General features: G+C 39.4%; 1 protein-coding gene across 6 annotated transcripts in view; it reads left to right on the top strand.

The window, feature by feature from the left end:
• Positions 1-7,518, top strand: part of LOC120784719 (alpha-N-acetylgalactosaminidase-like) — an 11,830-nt gene extending 4,312 nt beyond the window's left edge. For 4 of the 6 annotated variants that reach the window (XM_040118752.1, XM_040118747.1, XM_040118751.1 and 1 more), the window contains 7 exons: positions 1,571-1,711; positions 2,857-3,068; positions 3,210-3,304; positions 4,235-4,396; positions 5,017-5,214; positions 5,412-5,552; positions 6,890-7,518. In XM_040118752.1, the coding sequence (XP_039974686.1) occupies positions 1,590-1,711; positions 2,857-3,068; positions 3,210-3,304; positions 4,235-4,396; positions 5,017-5,214; positions 5,412-5,552; positions 6,890-7,096 (1,137 nt within the window). In that variant the 5' untranslated portion in view covers positions 1,571-1,589 and the 3' untranslated portion in view covers positions 7,097-7,518. The remainder of the gene's footprint in view (positions 1-1,570; positions 1,712-2,856; positions 3,069-3,209; positions 3,305-4,234; positions 4,397-5,016; positions 5,215-5,411; positions 5,553-6,889) is intronic. The other 2 variants (XM_040118748.1, XM_040118750.1) reach the window with 2 other exon arrangements.
• Positions 7,519-18,213: the final 10,695 nt, after the last annotated feature.

Below are 18,213 nucleotides of genomic sequence, written 5' to 3'. Positions count from 1 at the left end.
GCTTGTTCTGAATGTTTTGTTTTTGTCTTATCCTTCTGACACGACCCAGTATGGGTGTAGTGCAAAATATTGTTTTACATGATGTTCTTTCCGTATCTATCTTTTTGCACATCAGAAAGAGTTCTTACATGACTAATCCGATAACGCTTTTATGTTCGTGGCATGGTGTCCATCAACTGTCATCTTTAAGACATCGCCTACGGAATGGCCTGTTTTCATTAGCCAATGCCTTTCTATGTACATACAATAAACTCTGTATGCAAACAGCATATATCTTTGGCATGCTCCTAATATTCGCATGATTAATAAAACAGCTAGATCTAACACCTTCAACGTGCAAATCACAGTCTAGGACCTGGACATTGAAGATTACAGAAGCCTAAATATTGAAGTATACAGAAAACTCACACACAGATCAGTATGAATCCCTTGATTCTCATCACCCACTACAGTACAAACTGGGGGTTATAAGAACCCTACACTATTGGGTGCAGAACATGCCCACAAGGACCGAGAGAAAGGAGAAAAAACACATCAAGGAAGCAAAAAACCCACAAAGGCCCAAACAAAAACCCACAAAAACATACAGAACAGACAGAGAAGAGAACAACAATAAATGGAACAACTTCCAACAACAACATTCCTTACATTGAGGGAATATCTGAAAACTCTGGAGGATTTTCAACAAACACCACATCCCTTTGCAATTCAAGCTCAGAAACAATCTGAGGCTGAAGCTGGTTTATCTTAACGACAAAACACCCAGACATAAGCAGAGCAATGTAGTGTATGCAGTTCTATGCAGCAAAGAAATCACAGACCTGTACTTCTAGGAAAAAAAACAATCGCTTCACAGGTGCATGGCACAACACAGGAGAGCCAACTTGTCAGGTCAGGATTCAGCAGTCCACCTACATCTGCAGGACAAGGGACAATCGTTTGAGGACAACAATGTACACATTTTGGCCAGAGAAGAATGATGGCTTGAAAGAGGATTGAAAGAACCCATCAATGTGAAATTGGAACTTTCACTAAACAGAGGAGGTGGTCTACAACACCACTTATTAGCCACTTACAATGCATTCGTGAGATCCCTCCACAGGCAGCTGAACACCCATTCACACAATGACTCATGTGACCCCAATGACTGACATGATGGCCAAGTGGGTTGGTGACTCGTGTGACCGCAATGACTCTTAAGATGTTAACGATCCTGCAAGGTTAAATGCCTTGGGTTATGAGTTATGAGTAGAAACATAAGGTGCCTTATAACTGGCCACGTCGTGATGCTATTCACATACTCAAAAATCAATTCTACCTTGGTCAATGACTTAACCTTCCACCATATTTAATTGAAATCTTGAAATGTTAAGTGTTATTTGAAATACCCTGCTAACTATTGGACAGACATACTTACTAGATTGAACATATAACAACCTACATGAAGTTAACAATGTGAGGGATGCAGACAAAAACAAAAACAAAAACAAAAACAAAAAAAATACATAAATGTGATTCATACATAACTGATGAACTCTTTCCTCTTTTCCTCTGTCCATCCTGTCCACAGTGAGGATCTGTTCAGAGACATGGCTGACCGCCTGGCTGAGGATGGCTGGAAAGAAGTGGGCTATGAGTATGTAATCATAGATGACTGCTGGATGTCCATGCTGAGAGACGAACAGGGAAGGCTGCAGCCCGAACCCTCCAGGTGGTCTACCTTTCTCACTTTGCAGATTCAGCATGACTATGCTCCATCAACATTCATTAGTATACAGTCATTATTCTTGAAAGCACCGGAGTAAAGACAGTTTAATTTCTTTTAAAATATTTGGATGACCTCCTAAAGTACACCTTTTTCAATAGACGGAATCTGGGTACTGTGTATTTAGTTCACCTAAATCCATGTTCAAATCCAGTTTACATTCTTTGGCAGATCTGATAGCTGTAGGTTATTGAAAGCCAAGAAACATTAGAGATGGGTGATGAATAACTATTTGATTGCTTTTTTGAGACACACTCTAACCAGGTGTTAAATGATGCGAATGCATCTGTCTGCCAAAGCAAAATACCCAGGTGGATTTACTTCAGTAAGTGCTGGTGTGGGTAAGTATAAAAGATGATTACGGCACTGAAATGATCCGTGCCTGTACCTGTATGTGTTTAGTCGTTATTTCTCACCCTTTTCCCCTTGTGACTCCTTAAGGCATAGTTACTTCTGACCTGTCTTCACCATTTGCATATGTTTATGTATTAGGAACTGGTCAACCATTTTTTTCCTGTTTTATTTAAATAATATTTAGAGATCTGAAGTCAGATAATTCAGTATTTCATGAAAGAAAATAAAAAATGCAAATATTCCATGATCCGGGTATCTGAGATGACAAACTTATGTTAACACTTTCCTGCATACAGACATCTAATGCAGAATAAACAGAATCAGCTACTTATCTGCTGTCCATGTCCACGTATGGCTCGGAGAATATCCAGCCCTCAAATAAAATCTCACAAACCCTTGGATTTATTGGTCTGGACACTCAAGTTGGGAATGGCTATGTTACTGGTTAACTGTCATCTAGCTAAAGTGTTTGAGCAAAGGTTATTCAGGAAGGTGTCTTCTTCTCCTTGTGCTGTTTTTAGTGATTAGTAAACACCTGTGGTTGATTGATGGCTCCCTCTGGACTATCGTCTGTTGGGGCTTACTCAGATATACATCTAACACAGTAAAACCAAAAACGATGCATTCAGGTTTTTTAAGTGTAAACAAGGCCTGTGTAACTGAAAGGTCTCTGTACTCTGAAGTCATGTTTTTATTAGTTTCCTGTAAAGTAACACTGCGTGTTTGCTTCTCTTCAGATTCCCAGGGGGCATTGCAAAACTGGCGAGGTACATCCATGACCGTGGACTGAAGCTGGGCATTTATGCAGACATGGGTTCTCACACATGTATGGGATTCCCTGGCACCACACTGGACAAAATCGAGATTGATGCACAGACCTTTGCTAGCTGGGGGGTAGACTATCTGAAGTTTGACAGCTGTTACTCTAATCCTGTAGAGCAAATGCTGGGTAAGAGCATTTACTAATATATGGAACATTTTGTGACTTATAGGTGTAAACATTGAAGGAAGTCATTGAAAACCTAAAATTCTTTAGTACAAGAAGAGATCATGGACCAGCCACAGCTAATGTTTACCTTCTGTCACACAGGTTACCCTCTGATGTCCAAGGCTTTGAATGCTACAGGCAGACCAATGGCCTATTCCTGCAGTTGGCCTGTCTATCTGGGAGGACTTCCACCTAATGTCAGTGTCATCACTAAGTCACTGTCAAACCCGGGAGCTGGGTCATTGAGACTTGGACAGAACTGTGCCAATACTCTGAAACAAGACTGGATAACGGCCATCGCTGCACTGAAACTAAAGAATCCTTGAAACAAGTTTATTCATATTGAGTGCTAGTTATCAAGTTTTAGCATACTAACATACTAAACTAAGCTAACATGCTAATGCTGTATTCACATCATATCAGAATTACCGTAGTCACCAGTTTCCCACTTCTAAACAGCATTCACGTCAACATCCAAGCCATCATTACAACTGGGAAACTTTTCTGAATCAGAATCAGAAAAACTTTATTGATCCCTGCAGGGAAATTGCTTTGTCTCAATTGCACAACATGCACAAGAAAATAGGAAGTAAAAAAGTAAAAAAGAAAATGTACAAAAAGTAATGTGTTAGGTAGAATCGCAAGAAAGTTCTGATGTATCTGCTTACAGTGCCTGAAGACAAAACAAACATTGAGGCCTCACATCAGCCAAACACTGTTGTTCGATGTAATGGTGTAATATTGTCAGTGCAAGTATTTTTAACCCTCACACAACCGTCTGGAATTGTCAAATCATGTGAACGCTCGCAAGTCGTTAACATGGGAGTCTTTCACATCCTATATGACATGAACCATCTAACCATAAGCTAAGATGGTAAACATGGTAAACATTATATCTGCTGAACATAAGCATGTTAACATCATCATTGTCAGCATGTTTATTCCTTGTTAGCGTTTAACTCAAAGCAGCACTGTGCCTAAGTACAGCCTCACAGAGCTGCTGGCATGGCTGTGGACTCCTTAGTCTTGTTAAAATGTTTTCACTGTTGTTGATTGAATAATTCTTTAGAGAAAGGTATGTGATAGTTTTGTTTGCACCCTTAAGTCTGTTTTCCTGTTCCTACCAGGTGAACTACTCTCTGCTGGGGGATATTTGTCACCTGTGGAGGAATTACTACGATATCCAGGACTCATGGGACAGTGTGCAGGGCATCATTGAGTGGTTTTCCAACAACCAGGATGATCTGCAGCCGGCCGCGGGGCCTGGGCGATGGAATGACCCTGACATGGTATGATGAATAAGTCTTCATACACAACTAATCATAGGCGCAATCAGAACCCTAACTGCTGTCTTTCAGGGTGCTTTAATATCCAAGGTGACCTTGTTCCAAAGCATAGTGAAGGACATTCTCTGTAGTGCATTTTGTAATTAGTTTGATTGGGTTCATACTGCCCAGCAGCAAACAAACCTTGATGAACCATGTATACACGTGTCATATGATGCACAGGTAGCTTGTGTTGTGACCAAGTTTGGCTAAAGTCATCCTTTCCCTGTAACAGTAGCTGAGGCAGTGTCTACAGTAATGTTGTTAAATTTAAACCCACACCTCTTGGCTGCTCCATCTAAACTAACTCTTGTGTTTCACATGAAAAGATGGTATTTTTAAAAAAATGCTGGACAAACCTGAACCAGCGGTCTTGTGTTGTAGTGTAGGTGAAGAAAACAAGGCATTTCCAAACCTATGATCTTTGCTTTCAAGGATGACTGAGTAATGTGTGGCAGTAATGTTAAGGAGCCTCCCTCTCTCTTCTTGTCAGCTCTTCTGTGTCATATATTTATGTTCACTGCAGGTGACCCATTTCTTTGATGTCTCTTCATGACTCACATACCTCTGATATCTTTCTTCAGCTTATCATTGGCAACTTTGGTCTCAGTGTGGATCAGGCTCGCTCTCAAATGGCTTTATGGGCGATAATGGCGGCACCTCTCATCATGTCTAATGACCTTCGACACCTCGACAACAGCGCAAGGTCCATCCTGCAAAATAAAATGGCCATTGCCATCAACCAGGACCCCATGGGTATCCAGGGAAGACGCCTGCTGCAGGTCATCATCATCATTGAGACATTAGCTTATTTAAAGTAAACGAACAAGCCTAGGAAATAACATACACAATAACATGCTAATTTGAAGGCAGTTGAACATCAGGAGTGATGTGGGAGAAAATTTTGGAAGCTCATATTTTGCTTTTTAAATTTGGCGTGTGTGTGTATGTGTGTGTATGCGTGTATGTTGATGAACAGGAGAAGAGTCATATTGAGGTGCACTGGAGGCCTCTGTCTCAATCAGCCAGCACCCTTGTGTTCCTGAGCCGAAGGACAGACATGCCCTACCTCTACCACACCTCTCTGGCTAAACTCAATTATGAAGCTGGCAACTATGAGGTTTATACACCATTTGCGTCCTACCCTGTGTATTTAACTTTGTACTGACAGGATTAGTTGATTAATGGATTAGTCAGTCCGAAAATTGAATCAACAATTTTAATAATCAATTACCTGTTTCGGTCATCTATCAAGAAACAACGACAAATATTCTGTGGTTCCAGCCTCTCCGGTGTTAGGCTTTGCTACTGTATATCTTTGGGTGCTGGACTGCTGGATGGAAAAGAAATAAGGACATTTAGCATTAAAGCAACACAAGAAACAGAACAGAGATATAGGAAGGAATAGGAACAGGATACACAGAAGTCAAAATATATACAAATACAAATAAGCAAATAAGCAACGGAAATCCTGTTTAAAGAATAGATACCGGTTCATACCATGACTGTCTGCAGAGGTCTCCTCCTAGCAGAATGTTTCTCCAGCAAGAAGTGAAATCCGGCTCAATTAATTAGTGGGGTTTAATTCTCATCTAGCTAATCAGTTCTTTTATCTTGAACAACACTGTGATCTTATTTGAAGAAAAAGACAACATGACCAGCCAATCAGTGCTGATCATGTGAACGCACCTACATGAGGAAGGTGTGCTAGGAATCCTTCCAGCATGCACCAGGGAGATAGACTCATGCATACAAGTCTTATTTTACATTGTGCTCCACAATGTTTTCACAGTTTCCACGTTTCCATTATTTATAGATAAATATAGATATACCTGGTCACCTGGAGGTTATTTTCTGTCTTTTAACTGGTATTTAGCTGCATTATCTCATGGGTTGGTGACTGTTCATAATAATAAAAGGTGATTCAGTAAGGTATTAATTAGATGATGTATAAATATGACTGTACAAAGTATGCACTGATGCATTACAATCTCTATTTAATTAGATTTTATTTTTCAGTCATGTTGTCAATCACATTTAAGCCTCTAGTTTAATGGTTGGAAACTTGCAGTAATTGTAGATAACACTGGAGTGGCGTATGTGCTCCCTTTTGTGTTGGCACACACTACTGAGCAGGGTGTTGACCCTGATGTGGAATTGTTATGAATATTCTGTTCTACTCTCTCTGTAATCTTCAGTCACTATATTACAATGACAAAAGGTACAAAAGATTTACAAAAGATTAAAAATAAATGTGAATAAAATCACAAGGTCTAAATAAAATACTGATAACAGAGAAATATCATTGGAATATTCCATCCGAGAATCTGAGTATATTAATTCTAATCATCTATTAAGGGCGTTTAAAGACATTATTTGGTGAATTATGTCTCAAATCATCAAATGTGAGTTACCTTGTCTTCGTCATCCTAAAATATGCTCTTTTCCTCCTTTTAGGCCTATGATGTGTTTACTGGCTCGACAGTGAAAGGGTTGAACGCCACCACAGAGTTTACACTATCCATCAATCCCTCAGGTGTGGTCATGTGGTACATCTACCCTGAACAGCAGTCCAAAAAGGCTGAGACATTCGAATACCAGCACAAGAAAGCCTCACAATTCACACTCCGCAAAGCTGAACCTGAGCATCACATGGTCTTATGAAGGCAAAAACAAGCTAAGCTGGGGTTTTATAGAATCCTTTAAAATGCTGACAGTCCCAATCAAGGCAATGCCAATGTGATCTGGACTTATCATTGATCAGATACTCTTTTGCAGTGATATATGTTTCCCCTAATTCTGTACAAAATGTTCCTCAGTAGTGATGAGGGGAGAAAAGCATTATATCCGCTTGAGGTAATTGTACTGAAAATGGTTTAGAAGCATTAGACATAGTCAAAATGGTGACTCAATGAATCCATAAAATACATCATCAGCATGCTGAATGGACTAATCAATATCAAAATGGTGTCAGTCCGTTGCCACTATGGTACGAGGTAAGACGGACATAGTATAATTAAATGGCAAGCAGAACCCATAACGTATTGAGAATGAAACCTGGAATAAAAATGAAGTCCTTCAAACTGTCCCTGTTACTGCTGGAATCCTAATTGTTTTTTTTTATTTTGTTTTTTATTGATTGGATTTATAGGTAAGCTTCACATATTTACAAAGAAGCAGCCTCAAACATCCAATCAGAGGCCATGGAAATGTGTTCAATGTTAGGTTAAGTTAAATTTGGACCCAAAAGCAGGATTCTGACAAGAGATTTTCAACAGTTCAAAAGCAGTTTTATTGAGGAGTTGGTTTGGTGAGGTTTAGGGAAGCTGGACCAGAGTTGGTGGTGGAGCAGGGCAGGCAGTGGGAGTCTAAGCCTGACAGCCAATTGATTGATTATACGTTTCACAACAAACGGTCCAATGGAAGAAAGCCAAACTTTCTGGCAGTGTTGGAGGTGCAGCTGGACTGAAGAAACTGCTAATTCACTTTCCTGCGAGGGAAACTGAGGTGGTTGATAACCCAAAGAGGACTCAAATGGGGACAAACCTATGGCAGTGTTGGTCAGGTAGTGTACACAGTCCAGGTCAGGTGGGAGCTCCACGATGAGGGGTTGGTAGCAGTTATGTACCGTAGTGCAGCCTCAAGGTCTTTATTTGCTCTCTCCATCTGGCCATTGGTCTGTGGGTGGAAATCAGAGGAAAGACTAACACTAGCAGCAAGAGCCTCACAGAAAGCCTCCAGACCTCGGAAATAAATTGAGGTCCCCAGTCCAAGAAAATGTCCAGTGGAATGCCATTGAGACGGAAGACATGGTTTACCTGGAGGTCAACTTTATTTGTAAGGCACTTTTCAAAACAGTGACAAATTGCTTTACAAAACAAGTTAAAATACAAAGTACCAATAAGAAACAAAAACATAAATATATAAATGGAGCAAGGTTAAAACCAAGACTTAAACAAAAACATAGAACGGAGGACCCAATAAAAGTCTACAATAAAAACAGGTAAAACTAGATAAGCAGCGAATTTACTGTTGAAAAGCCTTCCTGTAAAAGTTTTGAGGATTGATTTCGAAGAGGGTACTGAGTTTGCTAACCTAATTTCCTCAGGCAGGGAGTTCCATAGCAGCAGGGCTCCAACAGAGAATTCATTTTCCTTTAGTAGGTGGCCTGTGGGAACAGTAAGGTGGGTCCTACCTGAGGAACGCAGGCAGCAGCTATGGTTAAAAGGGTACAAGTTAATCTGTGACGTAAATTGGAGCAAACTATGTAGGGCTTTAAGTAATTAGTAAAATTTTATAATTAATTCTTTGTCTAACAGGTAGCTAGTGTAGTTTTGCAAGTATGGGTGTGATATGGTCATGTCTCTTAGAATTCGTTTAAAGTCTGTGAGCCGAGTTCTGAATGAGCTGAAGACTCAAGATGATTTATGAGACTGAGCCCAGAGTACAGAGAGTTACAATAATCCAGATGTGATGAAATAAAAGCATGTATAATATTTTTTTCACAAGGTCTGCTTGAGATTTTAAAAAAGTTTAACTTTTGTAATATTCCTAGACTGATGGACGCATGATTGCACTACCTTCATGATTTGGATGTTGAAACAAAGAGTCAAAAATAACAACCAAATTGTGGGCAGAGTGCTTGACATTGGCGGACAGGTTACCAAGATTATTTTTCAAGTCACAGAACAGGTTTGGGGAGCTGATAACAGGACCAAAGATCTGGACTCACTGAAATGGAGGAAGTTTTGTGACAGCCAGCATTTGATGTCAGAGACAAGCCATAACTTGGGAAATTTTCTGCCACCAGTCCGCGTAATTTAAAGATGGATATCATCAGTGGAAATTAACATTATGTCTAAGTATTATCTCAGCAGTAAGTCATTAGCAATTTTAATAAGAGCTGTTTCTATGCTGTGCTGGGCATGTAATACTGATTGAAATTTCTCAAAAATATTACTATTTTTCACATTTGAGATCAGTTGAGAGGCAACACACTTCTAAAAATGAAGATAAAAGGGTAAATTTAAGATTGGTCTAAAATTGTTAGAAACAAGAATATCAAGTGTGGGTTGCTTCAGGAGATGCTACTAATTAAGATTAAGAGATATAAATACCTTGCTTCTTTCACCAACTGCTGCTAGGCTAACATCCAGCTTTTAAGAATATCAAGTGATATTGTGAGTTTATCTTTTTCCATTTTCTCTCAACTCTCCTAAATTGCCTCCTTAAATCACTTGTCATTGTCAATCATTGACAGAAAGACCATTGTGATTTGGGATATTGCAAGTAGAGGCAGCTAAGAATTTATCACATAAACTGCTGGCTGAGAGTGGATAAAAGTAGATGACCTATGGGCAGGAAGTGGGAGCAAGGTATGGAAAGTCACAGCCTTGTGATCAGAGACATTAAAATCTGCCAAATCAAGATTATTTAAAGAAACACCACAGGCTAGCACAAGGTCAAGGTATGTCCCTTTATGAGCTGGACTTTTAACCAACTAAGCAAGATTAAAAGACTCAAAGAGGTTTATAAAACCAGCAGTAAAAGCAGATATGAAGTGGTAGCAAACGTGTATATTAAAATCCCTAAGGATAAAAACTCTCTCATATTTGGCCATTATAAATGAAAGAGGCTCAGAAAATTCTTGAATAAAACCAGTATTGGCTTTAGGCAGCCTGTAGATTAAAACACACAGCATTGGATACTAGCCATTTAAAAGAAAACCCAGTGACTCAAAAGATGAAAAAATATTAAGAGTGACAGGAACATTTGTAGTTATTAAAAGTTGTTAAAAATAGCAGCTACGCCACCTCGATGGCCTGACAGCCTAGGTAGATAAAAACAGGAATAGTCAGGGGGACATGCCTCAGTTAATGGGACAGAGTAACCAGGGCTTGCGAGGCCTCTGTCTCAATCAGCCAGCACCCTTGTGTTCCTGAGCCGAAGGACAGACATGCCCTACCTCTACCACACCTCTCTGGCTAAACTCAATTTAGAAGCTGGCAACTATGAAGTTTATACACCATTTGTGTCCACATTAAGTAGATTAAATACTGAGGTGCTTGAGATGGAACCAGCAGCTGATACAATGGTAAGACGTCCTTTACAGTTTTCCCCTATATTTCCTCTCAAGAATCTTCAAAGTATGAAGTCTGATAATATCATATATATTCTGAATCAGCTTTTTCTTTTAATAGAAGCTATATGATGTTCACACTGAGTGTAATATTCAAACCCAGGACTTGGGTACTTGGGATATATTCTGCATGTCTTGTGCATCATTTCCCCAAATGTCTGCCTCACATTTCTGTATCTTTGGAAACATTGGGTCTATCTAGAGTTTAAGGGTGTTTTTAAACCTAACCTGTTTGGTTCGGTTATGTGTGTTTACCCAGTTAGTATGATTTGTTTGGGCTGGTGAGCCATCATTTGAATACTGGTGTGAACCAAACAGCTGGTTCAGGACTACTTGAAAAGGGGGGTCTTGGTCCACTTCCAAGCTAAATCTGTGCAGTTTGATAAACTAAATGAATCAACCACAGTTTTTTTTTCTGGTTTTAGCATGAATTCAAAAGCTAAACTACTTATAAATCCACTGCTGATCATAAACTGTTCCGGAAGTGATATTGTAATCGATCTGTACAAAATCAATTACAAGCTCGATACATATATACATACACACACAAACACACACACACACACACACACACACACACACACACACACACACACACACACACACACACACACACACACACACACACACAAATAAATAAATATATAATACACACACACACATACAGGGGAGCAATATCCCAATTGCAGGGGTGCAACAGTTTTGTTATATACTGTAGATACCACAACACCTTGAATAGAAGGACATATTCACGAGCAAGCCAAAGACATTAAGGACAACCCTGTCTCCTTTCTATACAACTAACACAATATGGATATGTTGTTAATATACGTATTTGGTAAGCAAATGCCAATACACTTATATTGAATATATCACTAAAATGTTCATAGACAACATATTTGTTTTCCACTACAATATCTGATCTTGCAGTACAATATCCACTTGTAGTGAATACATCATTATTAAACTTTGTATGGTTATGTTACAGCACTAACAGCGCTTGGTTAAGGTTAGGGATCAAGGTCTTGTTTATTACAGAAAAAGTTCATGGTGACTTTTGACACAATATTTTTATTTACATTTAACCAAAACCACAAGTTTTCCCTATCCTTAACCAAAGTGCTTTTGTTGCCTAAACCTAATATGAATCCCTGCCATTAATAAATGTAGAGCTTCATTCATTAAAAAAAAAATGCCTCTGAACAAAATCCAGCCAGTGATTACATTTCCTCCAAAGTGTATTTGCTGTTGCAATTTAATTGCATTGAAACAGAATTTCTAGGAGACAGGGTTGACAGGGACTACGAGGGGAGTTATAGCAATATGTAATTTGGGCTCAATTTGGAATAGCATATTAACAGTAACAGTGTGAGATAGAAGATGAAGGAATATCATATTCTATCTCTCTGAGATAAAAAGCTGCTTGTTCTCTAAATCTCTAAAGTATACTCCAAAGGAGCAGAGAGTAATATCCTGTCGAAAGGTTCACCAGAGCAATAGATGACATTCAAAATCACTTCCTTTCCTCTCCCCAAATGATATCAGTATTCCCTTTATTACTATATTCTCAAATTGTATTCATTCCTGACCTGAGTCCCTACTAACTCTTTTTCATTTGCCTTCAGATGATTATGTGTGTGACTCCACATGATATTCATTATGAGTAAAATGAAGCTACATTTATGAATGGTATGCAGATTGTAAAAAAGAGGGATGCATGCCAGCCTCGCTAGAATCTCTTTGTCACATTATCTCATTAAGGGGGAGTCACACCACAAAATAATATATAAATTAATTAATTATATTATATATATAAAATAATTAAATTTTATATATATATATATATATATATATATATAAAATTTAATTATATAATTAAATAGGTGAGGCCCAAAACCCGGTGATTTAGTGACTACTTGCAGGGCTAGTGGTGAAGTGCCGTAGCTGGCAGAAAACTTGTCAGCTTGCTGTCTAGGCTGGCCAGGCTAGTGCTATTTAAGTTTTTCCTGTATTTTCTCTCTATTGTTTACTTTGTTTCTTTCCCCTTGGCATTTTGTTCACCATTGCACACGATTTTGTTCAACAAAAAGAGGGTAAAATAAAGTTCACTGAATAATGAGCTTGGTAAAGATCAGTTAGCAAATTTGTTTACTCAGTTGCTAACAAGACAAAAAGTTCACGGTTTATTCAAAAGATATATTTCTCTCAAACCAATGCTCTATTGTGGAGCAGTATACTCTGATAAAGGAGGGTTAAATAAAAGCTAATTGTGCAACACAGCTAATAAGGGATTTCCTCCATTTTGGACTCTCCGACACTCTGTTCCCTAAAAGATCAGTACTGTCAAGACTTTCAATGGTGCATGGGTTCCTAATCTGAGGAGATCTGAGGAGAGGAAGCCTTGGTTTGGGACCCAGGGTGTTACTTTACTCTCACATGAGGTTGAGGTGAAGAGCAGGAGGCAGATGGAGGAGGTGAATGGTTGGCCCTCTCCCGGCGCCAATCCCTCAGGCGGTCAACAAGCCTAATGGCAAGGGAAACAAGAGAGTCAACATTAGTGGGTATCACACAGGAATCTAGTTAATCTTGTAGTTGTTCACTGAATCCCTTCACAACCCCCCCCCCCACACCTCATCATTCCACAAAAGTTTGCTGACGATTAGCTGCATTTCATCTGTGATCTGGGTAATGAAAAACTGTAGTCATTTTAGAAAAAAAAATCGTCATATTAAACTGTGTTAATTGACTGATTGGCATTTACTGCTTCCCCCCAGGCCAAAGCCCTCCCTCTCAATAATCCCATAATGTAATGTACCTTGGATTGGTCTGGAAACCTCAGCACTTTCTGCAAAGGTTTCTGGGTCTAGAGCACAGAATTGTCTAGGTTGAGGAATCCCAGGAGGTGGCGCCTAAGGGACCTGCTGGGATGGCAGTGCTGCAGATGGTGGCAATAAATACGTCAACATAGAGGCTTGATTCTTTAATTGTGAGATTTGATTTGCTGTATCAGAATTATTATAGGGGCACCACCTGCTTTTTGCAGGAAATTGATTACTCAAATTAATTGACTAGTCAAATTCATCAGTCTACAATTGGAAGCCGTGACTTCCCGATTCAATGGATCTCTCATCACTACCTCAAAAGAACACAAAGCATAAACTGGGCTTAAAATAATGAAAATGTATTAACTGTTGTCTACTAACACGGAATAAATGTCATGAATAATAATTACAAAGTAAGGTGTAACAAAAGAACAATAGTAAGCATAAGCAGATAAATTGGTAATGTAATAAATTAGGCTATGGTGTGGGAGATTTTGTGTAGGCTGTGGATGATATGGCTATATCACTATACAGATCCTTGAGTGTCTATAAATTAAGTTTTAAGGATTGAAAGATGTTACCAGTATGTTGATATCAACCCAGTCATGAACAAAATAATAGATGGCTTTGCCTATTTCGTGGTCTGGAGGCTTTTGGCTAGAACCAAAGCAGTTGGTAATTGCAGTCGGTAACCTGTACGGCAGACTCCAGGTGGATTCTCCCTGAGGTGTTGTGGGTTGCCTAGACAACAGGCTTTGCTAAAGTTCTCTGCTATTTCAGCATTTGGAAGTCTATCAGCAGACTCTTCCTCGGCACAGCTGATGATTTTCTCCATAGGCAGTTGGGCAGAGGGGTTGTCTGCCTGTGGCTCTTGCGGTTGATGCGGGTAAATTTTATTAGGTGTAGTAAAGCTTATTACTACACCTAACTTTCTCTAGGTGACTTAAGAAGGGATTGGTGATGGCCAAACAACACAAAAATCTTCAAAGCAAAACCCAAGTGATGACAAGAAGTTATAAAGCAAATAAATTCTAAAAAAAACTATTGTTGACTTTGCTTGCTAAATAGAGGAGCTACATGAGCTACAAGAAAAAAGTACTCAAGGACTAAAATGAGAAAAGAGCAGTGCTGCAAAACGAGATGTACAAGACAATGAACAAATTCAACAAAAGCTCTCAACGGAACTAATACAAAATTCTTAACTTCCTAAACTTGAGGGTCCAGCTGTTTTTATCTCTTAATCTAAAAGAACTAAAACTGAGAAGTCATTTCTGTCTGCAGTTAACAATAGGTCATTAGTTACCTTAATAAGTGCTGTCTCAATACTATGAAGTGCCCTGAAACCAGACTGGAAACTATTAAAAACACTATTATTGTCCATAAAAGATATCAATTGAGATGAAGTTACTTTCTCCAGAAGATAGATAAAGAAGACAGTTTGGAGATTGGTCTGTATTTAGTTAAGGAAAGGGGGTCCAAATTAGGTTTCTTTAACAAAGGGTGAATGATGGCATGTTTAAAACTGAAGAGGCAGAATTAACATGGGGAATTGAGAGAAAGCAAGGGTCAGGCTGGACTGGGGACCTGATATTCTCCACCTTATCCACAAAATAAGTGAGAGGAGGTTAAGAAGAAGCAGAGAAACCACTAACAGAATTAACAGACCTAACTAACAGAATGAAATACTTACTGTTCGTACTTTCTACTCAAGTGTGATTGTTCGGCCAGGGATGGTTAGTTGATTTTTGTTTTCTAGTTTTCAATGTTGCAATTTGGTCAAGGATAGATATGCCCTGATCGTTAAATGATTTAACAGTGCATCTTGATCGAGAGGAGAAATTAAAGGATGATGAATTAAAAGCATCACAGAATTTGGCTACAGAACCAGTGTTGAGGATGTGAGAGCGTGTTTAGGGTAGTGACTAGGAGAGCTGTTGTAGAACTTTAAAAACAATGGCTTTATGGTCAGTTACAAGCATATCCACCAAATTAAGGCACACCTTTAGAATGTGTGGCCTCTTTAAGAGATTGAATGAGGTTAAAAGAGTCTATAAGATATAAAAATGGAGAGATTTGGGAATGGATTTGGGAATAATTGAATATTAAAAACACCAACTTAAAACTACCAAAATAACACTACCAAAAATAATAGGATGGCAGTTAGCACCTAACCTAATAAACAGCCACAGCCTCTTCCAGAGGGCCTGGAAACATGAACATTTGCAAAATCAGGGAGCCTAGCCTCAATCAGGGGAGGCTAGGCTAGGGGAGAGCCATGTCTCAGTAATCAGCCAGATCAAGTCCACATCATTAGAAACAATAAAATAGAATAGAATAGAATGCCTTTATTGTTATTGCACACAGTTGTACAACAAAGCTTGATGTGCAGCTCCTAAGAACTGTTCATACATTTATTCATACATTCATGTGTAGATGCACACCTGTCCATATAGTCAAGCAACAACAACAAATAATGAAATTGAAGGGTAATAAAATAAATATTAAAAAATAAATATGAGGTAGTGATACTTAGTGCTTTTACATCCATGACGTATTAATGCAAAGTGTATAGATGTTATTGCACATTCATAATTATTGCACAATTCCCCACTTTATAGTGCTTAAATTCGTTATTCCTGTGGTGGGTAGTGTTATGTTGAGAGGGGACAGTGTTTGTGGTGTTCAGTTCAGTGATGGTTCTTGGGTAAAAATTGTTTTTGAGCCTGGAAGTGTGGGTATTTTTGGCCCTGTAGCACCTTCCAGATGGGAGTAGAGAAAAGATATGGTGAAATGAATGAGTAATGTCCTTCAGCATGCTGATGACTCTGCGGAGGCAGCGTGATCTGAATATGTCTTCCAGTTATTTTCTGGGATGTGTTAATGACCCTCTGGAGATTTTTCATGTTTGTTGCAGAGCAGTTGGCATACCATGTTTTGATGCAGTATGTCAAGACACTCTGTATAGAGCAGTGGTAGTAAGACTAAAGCAGCTTTGCGGACACTTTTTAAGTGTCCTTAAAAAGTACAGCCACTGTGGAGCTTTCTTGATCAGAGCAGTGGAGTTGATTGTATATGTGAGGTCCTCAGAAATGTGGTTTCCCAGAAACTTAAAGCTGGAAACCCTCTCCACTTCATTCTCCATTTATGTTTAGGGGGGGTGGTCACCCCGATGTCCCCTCAAGTCTATGATGAGCTCTCTTGTTTTTTGGATTTTCAGTGACAGGTTATTATCAGAGCACCGTTCAGCCAGTTTGCACACTTCGTCTCTGTAGGCTATCTCAACCCTGTTTGAAATTAGTCCCACCACTGTTGTTATATCTGCAAATTTTACAATTGTGTTTGAGGGGTATGTGGGAAAATTAGTAACAACAACAAAACACCGTCAACATTACATTTCAGAAAGCACTCATCCACTGCGTTAATGATGTCGAACCATGATGAACCATCCAACCATAATGGGTGGAGTCATTGATGATAAATGACATATTACCAAGAGATATTACATTCAAGAGGACAAAATGGTTTGGTATCAGAGCAGAAGGAAGAGACAGACAAACAGAGAATAGGATGTAAGTTGTTATTGTTTACACCTCTAGATATGCCATGTGGACAGGAAGCATTGTGCCTAATAATGGTCTGTATGGGGAAAATTCCTGGTGACAGGGTTAATGGCAGGTGAGGCCTGTTGGGGGAGCTAGTGGGGTCAAGAGTATTGTGAATGGCCACTATAGGTGAATCAGAATAATTCAGGCCAGGAGTGTGGGTCAGTCATGTGGAGCGTACTGTACATCATTTGGCTACCCATTGCGCTGGGATGGAGTCCATCAATCCTGAAAAGGGTGAAATACCCCCAAAACAGATTAAAGTTGTCAATAAAACCTATATTGCATTACAGACGGACTGGAGCTAGCTGTGGAGACAAAGGTTTTTGCTAAAATGCCATGCTCCAAGGGTCAGTGTGAGGATAGGACCAGGAAAAATGGCTGTGGGTTCTCATGGCAGAAGACTGCAACATCTGTCTCCACACTCTGAGTGGAGGTCACTGACTGAGGATGGGGTGTCTGAGCTGGTAGATTGAGGGAGTGACATCAGACCTGGAAGAAGGATTCCCTGCTGGCTCAGGGCAAAGAAGGCAGCCAGAGTGTCTGAGCACAGCCTCTTTCAGCATCTTATGAAAAGAAGTGGATGTTGCCCGGGAGGAGGGCCATTGATTTGGCTTCAGAGCCTTAAAATGTTGTAAATGGGACTTTAATCTGTTTAATTTAGTGATCTTGTTTGAACCCTTAATGTTCCAGGAGACAAGACGGATACTGTACTGAGTAATGTTGAAATCAGCCATTTGGGATTTGGGAGAAGTAATGTTCAGTGTACTGCCGTCACAACCAAAGCCTTATCGTAGTTACATAGGTGAGGAAAAAATGAAGGCAAGAAATTTGTTAAATATAATTGAAAATAAAAAAATAACAAAATCTCTGTCCCCAGTCTCACCCCCTCTTGCCTCTCACCCCTGCCTCCAACCCACCCGCCCCAAGTGCCTTCCGGATTAAGGTGCCTTGAACCCAAACCCCTGTCACAACAAACGCTTATGTAGGTGTAAATCACATAGTCAATCTCCAGTGAAATGTTGAATCATTAAAGTATGGCCTTTGTAACCTAGTATTGTCACAAACTGAATAATACGAAAGCAGCTGCTAATTAACTGGATAGGAACAACAATGGGTGTAGCCCTACGCCCATTAGGCTAAAATATATTATATAAGACCTGTAAAGTCTTTGTGTGTTTCCGATGGCTTTTCTGGCTCCGTCTGTTCTGCTGGCTT

Source organism: Xiphias gladius, chromosome 22 (genome assembly GCF_016859285.1).
Source record: "Xiphias gladius isolate SHS-SW01 ecotype Sanya breed wild chromosome 22, ASM1685928v1, whole genome shotgun sequence".
Classification (NCBI taxonomy): Eukaryota; Metazoa; Chordata; class Actinopteri; order Istiophoriformes; family Xiphiidae; genus Xiphias; species Xiphias gladius.
This window is presented reverse-complemented; position numbering and strand designations above follow the sequence as displayed.